This window comes from Microplitis mediator, chromosome 5 (assembly GCF_029852145.1).
Source record: "Microplitis mediator isolate UGA2020A chromosome 5, iyMicMedi2.1, whole genome shotgun sequence".
Taxonomy (NCBI): domain Eukaryota; kingdom Metazoa; phylum Arthropoda; class Insecta; order Hymenoptera; family Braconidae; genus Microplitis; species Microplitis mediator.
In genome coordinates this window covers 26,801,695-26,819,488 of record NC_079973.1, presented here as the reverse complement: position 1 = coordinate 26,819,488, position 17,794 = coordinate 26,801,695, and the positions used below count along the sequence as shown (strand labels likewise).

General features: G+C 32.5%; 1 protein-coding gene across 6 annotated transcripts in view; it reads left to right on the top strand.

Moving 5' to 3' along the window:
* LOC130667723 (dachshund homolog 2) overlaps nt 1-8,178 on the top strand; it is a 150,501-nt gene extending 142,323 nt beyond the window's left edge. For all 6 annotated transcript variants that reach the window (XM_057469535.1, XM_057469536.1, XM_057469534.1 and 3 more), the window contains 2 exons: nt 3,806-3,892; nt 5,423-8,178. In XM_057469535.1, coding sequence (XP_057325518.1) covers nt 3,806-3,892; nt 5,423-5,475 — 140 coding nt within the window. In that variant the 3' untranslated portion in view covers nt 5,476-8,178. The remainder of the gene's footprint in view (nt 1-3,805; nt 3,893-5,422) is intronic.
* The last annotated feature ends 9,616 nt before the right edge of the window (nt 8,179-17,794 follow it).

Sequence of the window (17,794 nt, the reverse complement as noted above, 5' to 3'; positions counted from 1 at the left end):
GTAATGTTCTGTACATCGCAATACCATGCACGGATTCATCTTTTTTATATTACCATTATTATTATTATTATTATTATTATTATTATTATTCCTCTTCTTGTTCTTAAACTTATTCTTTAGCTTTTTGTGTCTCTCCACTTGTGCGCCCATTTCGATTCATACAATTTCACGGTTGGCTTAACGCTCTTGAGTAAGCGTCAAGCGTGTGCAAAGATATATATATGTATATATATACACATATATATATATATTTTGTTTAGAGAGTCACTTTATGCTTTGCCGTGCTTTACATAAAGATCAGAGAATTAAAAACGCACACTACACGAAATTTACCCCCCGTCTGGGGCAATATCTCTGGTCTCGTCCTCGTCTTCGAACCCCTTTATCTTTTTTACACAAGACCTCTGCATAACCCAGTCGAGCGAAAATTAAAACCAATAGTGACTCGTCTTAATTGCTTTTGTCTCCATTAATTCATCTGGAAATTTTATTCAAATATAATAAATCATTTGATATTTATGTCACTGGTTAAAAAACATATTCAAGATATAATTTAAAATTTATTTACATTTTTTTTTAACTTTGACTGGATTCTGCTGGAGTTAATTATGTGTAGAAGTGCCAGTCATCGATTGGACTCCACCCTGAAAAGATGAAATGAATAAACTAAAGTCGAATAAAAAGTAAATGGAAAAGATTTATAAATTCCTTGGGACTACTGAGATTCGCTCGAACCGGTCTTAAATCGTTTTCATTGTCCGGTCAATTTGTCAGGGTGTAAGACAAGTAGCAAACCTCTTTCTTTATTAATCTATTTACGGCAAAAAATATCGCACGCTTTGAGTTTTTATCCGAGTGGATTTCCTTAACGCTGACTAGTCTAGTCCTTTTGTGACCCTTGAGAAATAAAACCGGGCAAAAAGGAGTTTAGTTTAAATTGCATATAGTGAACACGCAATTTCGGTGGTTCAAGAGCCAACTGAGGTAAAAAAAAGAAGGCCGGCATCCGAAATGGAAGTAGATTTCTCACTTCAATCAAACCGTTAATGATAGATGTACCCATTACAACGTTATTTAGAAAAAAATAACACAGAAAACAGCATTTTTCATGTACCTGAAGATCGGAACGTTTTTTGCGGAACGAAAATAAGAAAAAAAAAATGAAAAATAAAAAATCTACAGGATCTAGATTTCGGAAATGTTTCGCACGTGACCCAAAATGAAAGGCCACCCCCACTATCCCTAAATTCGCCTTTAGACACAAATTTCATCAATTATTTTCATTTTCGTTGCGTGAAAAACGTTCGGATCTTCAGGTACATCATTTTTCATTTATTAGAAAATTAAAAATTGCCACCATTTCTCGAATGCTTAACCGATTCTTATAAATTTTTGAACTTGATCGAGATAATTATCTAAAGAATAAGTATTTACAATTTAATAATCACCCATGAAAATTTTCAAAGATATAAGCAATGGCATTATCACCATAACACATGAGTCAATTATGTGACTTGGAACCCTTATGAAAAGTGGAACAATTATCGTAAAACAAAAAATAAAAAAAGGAAAATATAGCTGTTTTTATCGGCTATCAAGTTCTTTTTACATAATTAGGATAGATATCCTGGTTAAAAAGTTATTTTCGAAAAAAGCCGAAAAAGTAGGATTTTTCGTTATTTTTTGAATTTCAAATGGCCACCATTTCTAAACTAGTTGACCGATTTTGCTCATCTTCGAACTTAACCGTAGTAATCGTTCATAGAATAAGTGTGCCAAGTTTCATTAAGATCCGTTAAAAATTGTGGACGCTATCGTCGCAGCATGCCGCGTTATATTACATATATATATAAACTTTTGAACCAATGGTATTTTTGGAACCTACTCGATGAATTATGATAGATTATGGCAAAATTCTTTGAAAATTCCACCATGATGACAAATTCAAAAGATAGATTTCTATGAAATCTACTAAAAAGTCAAAACTTTATTTTATTTTTCTGACTATCTGTCGTAATCGGTTTGATTGCGGGATCGTTTTGTTTTTTTGTCTCTGTTCCGCTCGGGGCGTCGGCTCGAGCAGTTAAATTGTCATTTGGTATCACAAAGGAAGGACGCGCCCGATGTGAGAACAGCGTTTAGGAGGCTTATGAGTGGGTAATTTGGGTGAGTGAAAAGGCAAACAACCGTTTACGTTGGCTAAATCCAAATGTGTGTACTGTCTTAGTCTTTGTCTCATCACAATTCGCACTTCCCTTTCTGTACCGTAGCTTTACTCTGGTGGAACATACAGCCCTCAGCTATTGTTGCTCAAAGCATAATAGAATCTCGGTCCCGTCTCTCTCGCTTAACCGTTCCATATACATCGACAAGACGAGCTGCCAGTTAACCAGGATTTAATGGCCTTACAATTGGATTTTACCATTGCTCGACACCCCAAAACTACGAGCCGTTTCACGCCTACTGATCTGATTCAACGTGTCAATTCTAATCTCTTCCAACATCTTATCAAATTTTATATCATCACTTTCTTTTATCTTCGCAGGCTGAAAAAATTTTTCGTAAATTAATCGGTTGAAATAAAAATTATTTTCTGGGCCAGAAATTTTTTTCAAATGAAAGTTTGAATTTAGTAAAAAATTTTGATTAAAAATAATTTCGCTTGTGAAAAAATTTGACCTTAAATAATTTATTTGGAATTTAGATTCTTCGCAATTTAAATAAATTCATAATTGAGATGCAGCCAAAAGTTACAACTACTGAATACTTTAAAAAAAATTTAGTTAATATAAAAAATATTCGATATCAAATTAGATAACGCAACAACAGGAAAAAACTAAAAAAACTTTATTGGTTACCGATATCGGGGAAAGAGTTATTTAAGGAATGAAGTATTCGCGAAATATGTAATGAATAAAAATGAAGTACAAAAAGGGTAAAAAATATATGAAAATAATAATAATAATAAAAGTAAAAAGTAATGTAAATAACGTAGAGATTTAATGGGGAATATATGACCCAAGAGAAGAAAAGTTGACGCCTCCGTGGCATGGTTAATTCGACGTAATATCATTAAAGAGACATTTTCCAGTTTTCACCCTAATCCTTGTGGAATTCAGTGAGCAAACCCGTGGCTTCTCCCCGTAGAGTCCGTTCACGCCTGCCTACACCCGTTATATTCCGAGCTCTCGTCTGCGACGCTTGTCGTCGTACTTGTCGTTATTCTCTCTCTCATTCTGCCGTTAAACTATTCCCTTAGTTTCATTTCATCACACAAATCCCCGTTTACACCGACGACCGCACGAAGAACGACGCGAACGCGGGTAGCGGGTCGCGGGTCGCGGGGTGTGTGCCGGGACCGCTTTTCCACTAATTACTCGGGCGTTTTATCCTCCTTGCGCTTTCACGCCCCAATGACCCGCTCCGCCGCAAAACCAACTCGGTTTTCTCAGGTGGGAAATACCAGTACTCAGTTAAACAGAAGAAAAAGAGTGCATGGATACTCATTGATCCGCCGTCCCTTCAGTGACGACTCGCTACTGCAATTACTCCTCTCTAACAGAGAACGCAAAAGAAAAAAAAAAAAAACAAGTAGGCATACAAGCCTTTTGTAAAAAGGATGAAAGGGTGAAAGGTTTGACCATGTGAAAATTAACAGTCACCTTCCCTTTCATTGTTTTTTTTTAATTTTTTTTTATCCTTACACTTGTTCTTTTACTTTATTAATTTTTTTCATGTCAATTTCCAGAGCACAAGTGACTTCTTTGAGACAATACTAAATTTTTTTATCATTTTTCTGTCGCAGAATCACTCGCCCAGGAGCTTGAGCAGGAGAGGAAGTCCCGCCAACATCAGGCTGCTGAGAGGGATCAAGTCAAATCTCCCCTTCAAGGTAAATTTTAAATATTATAATTATTATTTATTTTATTTACCGGCATTTATTCAAACCAACTAAACTGAAAATTCAAAATTTTGCTTTAAAAAAGACTTCAAAACTAAATTAAAAAATTTTAATTCTATTTACGGTCTAGGAAGAAATAAAACCGCGAATTTGCGAAAAATGATAATTAGTTTAACTTTATGTATTTGCAATGAATTTAATGGTATGTTTGTAAGATGGTTTATGTGAATCTTAAAATTAAGAGTCTGTATCTGCAAAAACAAACGTAACGCTGAAAAATGCGAGTGATCTATACCCTCTCCTAAAAAATCCCCTGACGTTGGCGCCTTGACTGGCAGAGCCATGACGACGTGATCGTAAATAATCTCATTCTCTCCCTTCTCTCCTTTACTGGCATCTCCACCTTTTCTTATCCACAAGATGCTTAGCATCCCGTAATAAAGAATTTTGTGGCTTCCAGTTTACCGCGTTTTTGTTTAATTTACATTCATCTTTTTATTTTATTTTGCATTCATACTCATCGGGTTTGTTTTCAAACAAAATATCAATTTAGCCACAAAAAGCTATACCGCATTTTAAATATTACTCACCAGACTTTATTTACTTTTAGAATAATTATTTTTACTCATCAATTAAAAAATACCCAACTGCTGAATTACCGGAGTTATATTTTTTTTTTAAATATATAGACTATATAAATGTATTTAAAATCATAAACGACAGAGTAAAAATAAAAAGTATGATTGTCGGCTGATCTCAAAGCTAAAACCGTGAACGAGGCCCCGATGACTTGACTGGTCCCGATTTACCGGCAGATCCACCCTGTCTTGCTCTGCAGCACACCTCCAAAGCTTCCTCACAACTCGTTATATATATGTATATGTATTATATATATCTAGCAGGTTATCCTCCATACATTGGCCCTCTATCTTTTCACCTTTACTTTGTCCGGCGCGGATGATACTGCACACAAGACAATCCTTATCCCAGCGGCCAGCAAAACTCCAATATACTTGGTCTTAATTTAGCGCTTCGTCCTGTCTTACGCAGTCTCGAAGGATAATTAGTGAGCGGCGCCTTGTGCTAAACGAAACAAAATTCAACCAGCTGGTCCTTATTCATCTTGAAGCCTCGGTCTTTTTTTTATGCCCTCCCTCATTCGCTCCCTCGACATTTGCCATCTTCATCACTCACTTAAATTACGCATGCATATAAATTATTATTTTTTATCAAAAACAATTCTCTCAAAGTATTATAAGAATCATAAAAATAATAAACGAGCCAAAGGCCCCAAAATGGCCCAGCTTTAATTTTTTACGCTCAGATTACCAGCAAATTATTCCTAAATTATTTATTTTAATTTTTTTTGACGGCCCATTTTGCCCCAAATGCATGTTTTCATTACGTCACACTAATGCGAAATAACTAATTTGGTGAAAATAAATTTCCTTCCCCTCTTTTTTGTAACAAAATTAAAAAAATTTTTTTTTAATTTCATTTTTTTTGTTTTCTGATCCACAGAATCCCGAACGGGTTACTACAAGAACTCTGTTCTCTTTACAAGTGCGACCTAGAAGAAAAAAATCCAAGAGGATGCGCAGTCTTAAAAATTTACCAACAGATTGAAAAATCAAAATTTCGACTTCACTCCCGGGTAAAGTCTAAAATGCGTCTCTTAAAAAATATCAAATGTCTACTCATGATATTTTAAAAATGTCTGCGAGTAAGTACTCACCCGAGTGACTAGAGACCAGAGACCAGAGACCAGAGACCAGTGGCGCGGGAAGGATTCAAAAATTTAAATACTCGCGTATTTAAAGTAAAAAAATAAAAAACTGTAAATTATATATAAAATATTTGCTATTAGTTATTATTGTATTTATTGTTGTAACAACAATAAACAAGTCTAATGATAAATTAATTGTAAGAAAATATTTAAAACTGTGTACTGTATAAATGAACTGTCATGCGAGCGTATATTAATTACATATCAGCGACGCGATTGTATTTTACACTACATGATTGTTAAATCTCGTCGTATCGTTCGATCATTTAAATAAATTACTAATAAAAAACTAAATATTATTAATAAATTTGAAAAAATTGACGGCATCGGAGTGAAAAAGAGAGAGAGCAAACAGAATAATGACACGATATGAATTAAATAAATAATAATTTATAAAGACTGCTTGTGAGTGTTTGTGTGTGTGGATATGAATCTTATAGATAAATTTAAGAATGATTATTATTATTATTATTAATAAATATCAATATCGATGAGCGAGAGTAAGTAGATAATTTTTAAGTCCGTAATCGACGAATGCTAGTCGACCCTCGTTACTCCTGACTCTTATCGTATTTTTTAATTAATTAATTAACTGATTAATTATTGTTTATATTATTTATGGAGAAACGAGTGATCGAGTCGTCGTATAGAAATACGTGCGATAAAAAAACCTCTGGCGGAATTATTGAGGTTTTTATAACGCAAGAGATTTCAAGTCGCATACGAATTAAAATTTAAATACTTGGGGGCAATCTCTTGCCGCACGTCATTTCATCGGTCAGTACGAGAGCTTTAATTTATTTTAATAACTATTATTTATTGTCTTTCATGCACGGGGAATTATTCTCGTCTGAAATGTTACGGTATTATAGTAGAGCCGGCCAATGTTGGCCATCTGACGGAAGTTGAGATAAACACTTGCGAAAATTACTATAGCCGCAGTAAAAATTACAATAGTTACAGTAATTTGTGATATAAACGTCAATTTTACTATGGCTGTATCCTGAGAAAAATTTGTGGAGTGAACGCGGATTAAATCCTGAATTAATGCGGAACTTCTGTATATTTATTTAATTTCCTTGAGGTAAAATTCACCCCTAAGTGGATTTAATTTCAATACTGAACTTCCGGTTCGAAGTGAATGTGGATTTAAATAAAATTCAGATCACTCCGAAATCACTTCGCTGAAAAATAAAACTCCTGTTGACTCCGTATGCGGAGTAAATTTTTCTAAATCTTCAGAACTCCGAGTGACGGATTGGGATTTAAATAAAATCTGTAATCACTCCCGATTTTTTACAATCTCGTAATTTTACGATATGTTGATTTAAATTTCTGCAGATGGCCGACATGGTCCGGCCCGACTGTACTACGGCTAGAAAAAATATATATCCGACTTATATCTTCAGTATTGTCGTATGAATGCTGTTTTACCGGCATATATTTCCGGATATAAATTTTTTCGTAAAGCCATAAAATTTCAGCCGCGAATAATTTCTCCATATAAAATAAAAATTTGATTGACAAATGTCGTAGACTTGCTGGCAAATAAATTAGTCTCGTACTGACAAATATATAAATATGTGGGACGTTTAATTACTAAATTATAAATAAATAAAAGTAAATGAATTCTTAAACCCACTGTATCATACGTAGACTCAATAAAAATGATAAACTGTAGCCTCCTGACTCTAACGACTTCTATTTATATAAATAAACATTTAGCTATTACCGAACAATTGACTTTAACTATACATTGTACGTGTATTTAATATTACGTTAAACAAATCACGAGAAGTGAAATACTTTTGTTCCAGTGGGTGGAGTGCAATCTCACGTTAAATTTAAATAATAAACTAAAAGTAAAATATTCTAAATAAAAATTGGCTGATAAATAAAATAAAAATCTAAACAACAAAAAGTCTTTCCCTTCGAACGTGAATTATTTTAAGGTTGTACAGTCTTTTACCTTTAAGACCCTTGTGTTGTAAAGTTGACGTAATCGTAGCGTCTAGGTAGAGACTAAGTCTATTAAATGAAATAACAAATAATAAATAAATAAATATAAATAATTGATTGTAGTGCCGATAATCTAACCACTGATATAATAAATTTTTATCGACCAATTATTTCCACATTTATTTTAAATAATTTATTTAAATATTTTGTAACAAATAAAATAAATAATAAATATATAAATATAAAGTTAAATTGTCAGTGGAAATTTTTAAATTCATCAGCGCATTAGAACTTTTCTTGATATTTATAAATAAATAAAATAATGAGTCAGCTATTAAGTTGTGTAATAATATATAAATATAAATAAATATATTATAAAAATAATAAATATTATTATTATTATTATGATAATTATTTTTTTTTTGTAATTTTTATTTTGAACTTGATAACGACTCACCAATTGGACATATAAACAATCTAATATCGAGGCTAGAAGTGTATTCATGTAATTCAGCATTACTACGTATGAATAAATAGTTGTTATTGTAAAAAAAAAAAGAAAAAAGTGTTTTATTAATTTGCTTATTATTAAACCTTTCCACAAGCGTATTATTTAATTCAATAAAAAAATATGTTATTAGTAATTACGGGGGTAATTATATGTAATTTATATTTTTTGGCTTTCAAGGGAAATTTATAATTATTATTATTTTTATTATTATTATATATAATTACACTAATTACATGATATAAAAAGTACGAGTGTTAAAAAGTGCTTCCTTTGTCTTGAGGAGTAAGTTAAAATATGGACATATATGTTTATATTTATGTGTGTGGTGAGGGGTAAGTACTTTTTTTACTCAGGTTTGCTGTAGTTAGTCATGTGTCGAAGTAATGCATTCTTATCAATTTACTGAGCTGGCTTGGTAACGACATAAGGCACGCGACGATATTTCATTGGTCGGCATAACAAGCTCCACCCTTTTTTAACTTTGAATACATTTTAATAAATAACTATAATTCTGTTACATTATTTTTAAATTTATTAATTGAATTCTCTGCGTCATATATTTTGCATTCATCAATTTTTAATTAATTATTTAAATTATTTTTTTAATAACTTTGCTCATGCGGAATTTTTTTCTTTCGGGTTCAAAACTTGCAATTCGTTAAAAAATTGAGATTTTGGAATTATTTTTTTTTCAATGTTTAATCTGATTTAGATTCAATTTTTGAAGTTCGGAGGCTGGAAAAATTAAAAAATTTACTGTGTTGTTAATCTAAAATTTTGATAAAATTTTATGATACTGAAGTTTGCCGACATCTAATAATTTTTGGATCTTTTAAAAAACGGTAAATTATAAGAAAAAAAATATTTTAAAAAATTGCACTTGTAGTTTTTTAAATTTTCTACATGTGCATTTTTTCAGTTTCTGTTTTTCTTCAAATTTAATTGTTCAGAATAAAATTTTTAATTGTCTGCTAACTTCAGGATCATAAAATTTTCTTTAATTTGAAAACCAAAAAACTTATTGAAAAATGTCATGTCGATGTCGAGGGCATCTCGATGTCCATCTCCTCTATGGGTCATTCAGTATTTTTTTTTTCATTCTGACTACAAATTGTCATCTTAAATTATTTTGGAGGCTTTCAAAATGTAAAATAATAGAAATTCCGGGATGAAAAAAATTTTTCAAGCCACATAACAGTAAAAATAAATCAAACTCCTGTAGTTTTTTGGATTCAAAAATACTTGGAGGTGACTTTCACCTTTTTTTTCCCTAAATATTTTTACGGGCGCATAAAAGAAACTCTTAAGATTAATTATAAATTACCCTTTTAATTAAATAGTTTTCACGAGAAAGAATATTTCGGAGTAATAAAAAAATGTGAATTATTATTTAAAAAATGTATAAAATGTCTAGTAGACTATATAAGAGCGTTGACGATGACTTAAAGAATAATTTCCACCCCCGTCACGGCGGCCTAACCACCAGGCTCTTGAGCGGCGTAAAAATGCAAAACGCGTCGCCCTGTCAGCGAGTTATATATCTGCGTGAAGATCGAGAGAAAAAACGAACGGGATGCAAATTAAGGGCTTGACTTTGCGGCCTCACTTGCGGGAACCCCAACATCTTTCTGTCGCGAAAAAAAATATTCAACTTGGCCCTCAAATCATAAAGATAACCGAATTGCTCGACTTTTATTCTTAGGACATATTGCCCGACAATCATTCCCGAATTTACATAATTATCGAATAAAATTTAGGGTGCCGGCGGGGCTCCTGCCATCTAATACCTCGCGAGTACAACTAATTTCATGCTTTTACTTTTTTTACATTATTCCTCCTCCTTTTATTTTATTTCATTTTGTTTTATACTCTTACGAGGGTCCTCGAATGTCCTTTCATCTTTTATCGTCCTTTCACTTCCACTCTCATTACGTTTTTCTCAAGCTACGACTCTCCTGGCAGCCCTTATCCGAATAAAAAATAAAAATCACAGATTACGTCTAATTTACTCATCAAATAATAAACATTTTTTCCAAACCGGAATCACGATTTCTCCTAATTAATTACCACGTAAACCTCAGCTGGGTAAAATGGACAGCCTGAGAAAAAAATCCACACTCCAAATAATTCAAAAAAATTTTTCAAAAAAATGTATTTCCCATTCTACTGAGTCGCCGAATAAATTTAAATAATTTCCTCATAAAATGAAAAAAAATTTAATAACCCGTTTACAAATAGTAATTAAAAAAAAAAAATATATATATATATTTAATAAGTATTATAATTACAGCAAGACGACTAACAAGAAATTTTTCATAATTAAATTTTTAAAGTTAAATAAATGATTAAATTATAACGATAAATAATAATAATAAAAATAACATTAATAATTCTGATGAAATGGTTGAGTTCTTAAAGAGTTAACAGACATTATGCATATATTTATATTTATATTTATATACAACCGACGTTGGTCTACAACCAGATGCATATTAACAAGCACATTATAAACTAAGTATATGCAATTCTAATTTTAATTAGAGTCGCAATAGTGTAATTTTATGAGCCGTGTGTTTTTAAATCTATCTCATGAGCTGAGCGATGGGAGAGACTTAAAATTTTCTCTTCTCCAGTAAGAAGTAGTACGAGCGTTTGTAGTGGTAGTCTAGCCATCCGACAGCTCTTATTACCGTCATTATTTTATATACATTTAGAATATTATTTAAAGCATAGTCACATATATGTGATATGGAATATAATGTACGCAGGATTCCACGGCACTCTTGCTTCCTCTTGGGTGGGAGCGGAGAGAAGAAGACGCGATGTGCACTCGTCGGTAACGTAATTAGGTGAGCCATTAGCGCCTGAAGTGCCTTCTTGAGAACCTTGAATTATTTTTCATACTCTTTTCTTTCTCTGTATTTAAATACACGGATAACCTCGACCCCCTTCGCTCAAATCAATTACCATTATCAGCACTGTTATTATTATCATTACCGCCACAAACACGTACGCACTCAACACAATAACTTTTATTAAATCCATATTTATTTTTATATCACAATAATATCATTAGAGAGTTTTCTGGGTCTACGAGCTGAGAAAAAGGCCATCGGTGCTCCATTTACACTGCGATCCTTCACAGCGACTCGGAATGCAATTACCCGACGTCATCTGAGGAGTTAATTGATGCAAATAAATTTTAAATACTTGAGAGCTGAATATTATCAGCTGCTGCTACTGTTCCCGCTTTAGTTATTCAGCTCCTGATACTGACTGCTCAGATAGGGACTGACAGGATTCGGTACAGCGGGACAGATTTTATATTGCAATCACTAGGAACACATTTCAGTCCTTTAAATTCGTTTATTTATTCATTTATGGGCAGGAATTACAAGAATTTTTTTTTTTTTTTACGTTATTTTCTGGGCACACGGAAAAAAAACATTCAAGTGGAGTTAAACTCTATGACAGTTTATAGATTTTTGTTTTCACGCCCGGATAAATGAAAATACGGAACTCGAAATAGTAACTTTTTTTTTTATAATTTTTGAGCTCTTGAACTCGAAAAAAGCGGCAAGTTTTGGTGCTGGAAGTCATCAGATCTTTTTTTTTTTTCAATTTGACTTCTGATTATCATCTTGAATTATTTTAGAGGCTTCTAAAATGTAAAGTAATAGAAATTATAGAAGGAAAAAAATTTTTTTGAGCCTTAGACCCTCCACAGATCCATGTCGAGGGCACTCGATGTCGATCTCAAGAGCTTGAAAATAGTGGGGAGTTTTGAGGCTGGCCCACGGGGTCAGGCGGTCTTAAGATTTTTTAAAATTATTTGCTGGGTAGGAGCAGAAACAGTCTAGTGGAGTAAAACTCTATGGCTATTTATAGAGTTTTATTTTAAAGGATTCGATAAAAAGTGTAACGTCAATCAAAAAGACACGCGAGGGCGAATAAAAATCCACGCGACGCGTGAGAGTAATTTCTTCTGAGAGATTAAAGATATACATATATAAGACAGGAGAGACGGATCGGGGCTAATTCTGGATGATACGTACGATTTAAATGCAGGACGTGCCCAGGAGCAATAACGATCAAAAGTATAGTAGGAATATATATATATAAAAATAAATAAAAATAATAATGAGAGCGAGAAAGGAAATTATTGAGGAGGACAGATAGACTGCGAGGACTGCCGGAGGCCGAGACGATTTCCATCGAAAGGACGAGCTGGAATTTGTCTTACGATTCTGCATAAAGGCATTACGTATCTCCGCGGATGTGCTCGAGAGGCGACACACGATGTTGTGACGAGACGCGTCTCGCATATGGCGATTCATCTCGTTTGTCTGGACACTTTGATTACCGGTTTCATGCTTATACGGAATCCGACACTCTTATTCATTCCTGGTGTCCCTTTACGGTGCACTCACCTCTATATTTTGCTCGAGTTATTTTACCTAAAAATTTCATTTCATTTTTTTTTATTGCTCGATACATTTTTTATTATTGACTATGATTAAATGGTAAATTATTTTTATTGAAAATTGTTAACTAAATTTTTATTAAAGAATTTAATTAATTAAAATTATTATTAAATTTAATTGAATATTGATAAAAAAAAAATTCCAAAAGCTATTACGTTATTAAAAAAAAATAATCAGGGTAAAATAAAAATTTCTATAAAAAATACTTATTATTTAAACTAAAAAATAAACCGCCAGAGGCAGTTGGTCTTCCACGATAGTAATTAGAGGCAACTAGGTCTGAGGACTACTAAAAAGTCCAGACCGTAGGATCAAAACACTGAAAATAGTATGAGCGGTCTAGACTGTCAGTAGACAGACAAAATTCGGTACTTTGATTTACAGCTGTCTTACAATCGGGCTATAAAGAATAAAGACGCGTGAGAGGGCTGTGAAGGTTTGGGTCCTTTGATTGCGAGTCGAGTTGTTGTCTCTAATCGATGCTAAACGTTTCGAGTTCATGAATTTGGATTAGAATTTTTAACCCGTCTCTCGGAAACGATTCACCGAAACCTTTAAAACTTTTTTTATTTTCCATTTTTTTACTACACCTAAAATAAAAATTAACAAATAAAAATAATTATCTTCATTCCGTTTTGTTTTTATTGGGATTATTTTTATCTCGCCCGAGGCTCTGGGATCCACGAATTCATCCCCTTGTAGCTCTGTTTAATTTTAAAGTTATACTACTATACTCTGTACTCAAGATTCTGTGCTCCGTTTTCTAGACTCTGTTCTATCAACTCTGTGCTCTTGTACTCCGTATAGTAGGGTGTAGACCAAGAAGAAGATGAAGAAGAAGGAGAAGCAAGTTCCAAGTTGTAGAGAATTTTAAGGAGGATTAATTTTCATAGTTGTGTGCCACGCATCGGAAACACATAAGACGTTCCCTCCGGCCTGCCCTATCGCTAATCTGCTTAAATAACGAAACATCCCTTGTGTTAGTCTGGATGCGAAGCTAGGGCCGGAAAAGATATACCAACACACAAGTCGGTTAAACGAAAATCAATGCTCTCTTCAATCTCACGCTTTACATTTGAATATAAAAAAAAAGTATAAAAAAATTAAGCTCATTTTCTTTTCATATTTATGCAAAGAAAAATATTGTTATTATTGTTGGTATTATTATTTGTATACAAAGAGTATTTGTATAATAATAGTTGTTTGGATAATTTTTTAAATTTATATTATGATTAAACAATTATAATTTCACGGACGTACTGGCTCCGTGTAATTTCGTTAAAACATAACTCGCACATAACTAATACTTCATAATACTAACTTTTCGTCACGCGTCTTGGGATGCCACCACTTATCTTACTATTATGACATTACTCTTAAATAATATATAATAATTCTCACATAATTGTAAAAAAAAAAAAATATTATAAATATATAACACAATTTTTTTACAAACAAAATTAAAAAGAAACTTTTCTGCATTTTTTCCATTAACTTAAAAAAAAGCTCCTAATTTTTTTTTTTTTCAAAGATGATTTAAAAATATCTCTAATATAAATTTAAACAAAAATTTTTTCTCATCATGAATTTAAACGAAGCCTAAGGTAAGAGACCCAGTACTCGATCTAGGTATTTGTATATTTACTATATATAGTATGTATATTAGGGTGTTTCAAATAAATTGACTTTTGTTATTTCTTCAAATGGCCAGCAAATTCTTTCAGAAAATGCCAAAATAAGGACCTCGTCAAAGTAAGAGTTCTTAATTTGAAGATTTACAGGTCGCGGATGAAATGAAAATAACTAGAAAACGATGCAGAATTTCAAAAAACTTCATTAAGAATAATTTGTAGGGAATAAAATTGTCTATAAAAAAGATCTTATAATATTTTTTGATAAGTCTGATAGTTTTGCTGGAAAAGTAAAAAGATCTGGAAATTTATTATAAATTTGACTTCCAGCTCCAATAACTTTCGAACGGATAGATTTATCAAAAAGTGATAAGAGATCTTTTTTGTAGAGCGTTAAATTCTCTATAAGAATATACTATGGACTGATTTATATGAGGTGCGAATGCCGAGCTAGTAAAATAAAAAAATAAAAGATTTTTTTTCTCATGTTATTTAAATATAGAGATATACAATAGCATGGAGTGTTCGAGTACTAGTTCCCTGATCGGATACTAGGTCTTTTACCTGAAAGATTAAAAAAAATAATTTCTTTAAAAATCAAAATTTGTTTTCTTAAATCTTTTTAAAATTCAATTAATAAAAAATTATTTATTATGGCCATTTATTTATTTATTAAATTATCGTTTATCAAAATCAATATTAATTAAAAATTTCTAAAAAAAAATGTCAAATGACATATTTTTAAGAGTGTGATCAGTTTAGTATCATGTGTAACTGAATATCTTGAATATAATTACATATAGTATTACATTAGTTAACATGCATAAGTTTACATGTAGTGAGCTGTAGAATAATTGAATGCGTTAGCCGTATCAGAAGGAGGCCTTATCATGTAAGAATATCAAAAATCTTTCGCCTCAGGCGTGCCTACTGCAATTTAAACGGTATGCGACTCTCGTCTTGGAAACGTTGACGAAGATCCAGAGTTACTTTATTCTTGTGTTATTATTGCCTACTTGTATTATGAATATGAATATGAATATGAATATAAATATAAATATGAATATATAAATGTGCGTGGAAGTGGATCTTGTAAGTTAACTCTGAGCAGCCAGTGGAATTGAAAGGACTGAGGGCGGTGCTGGTACTGGTACTGATGTTGATGCTGTAGCGTCGGGCTCGGAACCCATTAAAAGGACCATGAAACCCAGTTCGTTATGTACGTGAGGGAAAAGATTATCTGCAAGAGGGCGGTGCATCTTCTTCGCGAAAACGATAATACGAATAACTAAAGTGTCGCGATGTACACTTTTTAGGTGAGATATCAAGTCTGCTTACGCGCATGATTGCTTTATTACTGGAGCCTTATTATACTTTTGTCAAATAATTATCTTTGTGTAAGAGCTCGATTATTAGTTCGTTTGTAAATTTTTAATTATTTTTTTGTGTGTAATAACACGTGTTGTAGGCTGGTTAATCAATAAATTACACAGGGTTTTTAAATGACAGTGCAGATTGTAAGGTGACCTTGATTTAATGAGATATTAATACAAGTACTTATTAAAAAATAATATCCAAATTTGATAAGAATCAAAATTAATTTTTTTTTAATGAACATCTTGAGATACAAAAAAAATTAAATTTAAAATTTGAATCTTTTGAACAAATTTATTTATTTATTTATTAATAATTTTTCGACCCTGGAATCGAGATTCCTTAAGGGTCGCAATATATAATTTATGAATTAAAATAATTCTTAAAGTTATGGGAAAGGCTGGGGTAAAATGGGACACCACAAAATTTTGTTCATAATATTTGAGAAAAATTTTGATTAAAAAAAAAAATTTAATTCCATTTGAATTTAAATGTAATAAATAAATATATTTAAATATTTGTATATATTTATTGAAATGGTCGTGACCCTTGAGAAAAGTTGAAATGGCAAAGGTAATCGAATTGCAACATAATCCAATGCGCATTTAGCCTCGGGAAAATTTTATTCTGGATGCACCCGAGCGTAAAGTCAATTTAGTAAAATATCATTCGACGTCACTCTCACTCTCTTAAAGTCTTTATAAAATATTTCATCCAATTTATGAATATAAATACACAAAAAAAGCTTTAGATAAAAAATTTATACAGCAAACTCCACAATCAATCGGTTTTTATTGACAATAAGCCTACAAATTACCCTCCATTACTTCTATTTTATTTTTTCACTCCATTAAAAAAAAAGGAAAAAATAATACAGTAATTTCCCATATGAGCTCTCATGTGTTATGGCCCGACATTAGTAAAAAATAAAATAAAAAAGTTGATAATAATAATAATAAGATAGGTAATAAAAAAATGAAAGAGTTGCGAGGGCGCTGATGAAAATACACAACCGACTGAGAGTTCTCACGAAAGAAAATTTTTCCAGAGAATACGATTAAACAGCATCGACCACATCCGTCGATGATGATCGTTATGAGCTCGAGGTGTAACACAACAGCCCTGGCTACTTACTACCGCTGTTCGGGTTGCATTCTTGCATGTAACTCTCTACAACACAATCCATTAGAGATTTTAAAAATAATAATATTTAAAATAAAATAATCGCGAGTGGCGCCGCCGGGTTAAAAGCCGCATTACCGATCTTTAAATGTTATCAAGATCCCAAGGCGCCGGCTCTTAAAACTTCAATAAAAAAAAAATCTAAAGCCAAATAATTGCATCGACTCAAATCATTTACCCAGCAGTTGAAGTAGACGTCACTAAAAATAACAACGATAATTATTATTTATTCAATCTGTGAAATTTGAGGAATTAATTGCATCCGCAAGAGCAATACCACAAAAATGACGATTTAAAAAATTAAAACCAGGCTTTAATGAACTTGTCGATAAAAGAGCCCGGCATAAGGCAGTACGTTAACCTGAGGTAAAAAACAAAGAAGCAGCCGGAGAAAAAGTAAAAAAACGTGTCGCTGGAGGGACACGACGCGAATGTATGGCAAGTAATAGTCCGCAGGAGTGAGAGCGAGGGAGAAAGAGCGTAATGGAATAACCACAGGGACGACCAGTGATTGTAAGAATTAACTAATAACACGGCCCGGGAAGTAGGGTCATGCGAACCCGGTATCTTAACCCGTAACCTGTCATTCTTAGAGCCCTCCTATATATTTCTGTTGGCGATCCAAGTCTGCCGGAGAGATTCTTTTGCCGATGAGCCAATACTTTAGCGGCGCAATGTGGGATATATAATAGAGAGCATGCCCTGAAAAATTCGCGGCCGTGGGGAGGGATGTCGATGGTATCTATCAATTACCAAGTGGATCATCCAGAGTAGAATAGAATAGTCCAGAGCACCGCAGACAATAGAATTGGCCTTCATCAAAGAGTCTGCTCTCATATATTTATATTTTATCCCGTAGAACTCTTTGATGTGTACGCGGTTTAAAACGCGATACTAAGCCCATTTGCATGTGCAATTAATTCAATTACACAAATTACCGTCTTATATTACTGCAATCTTTATATT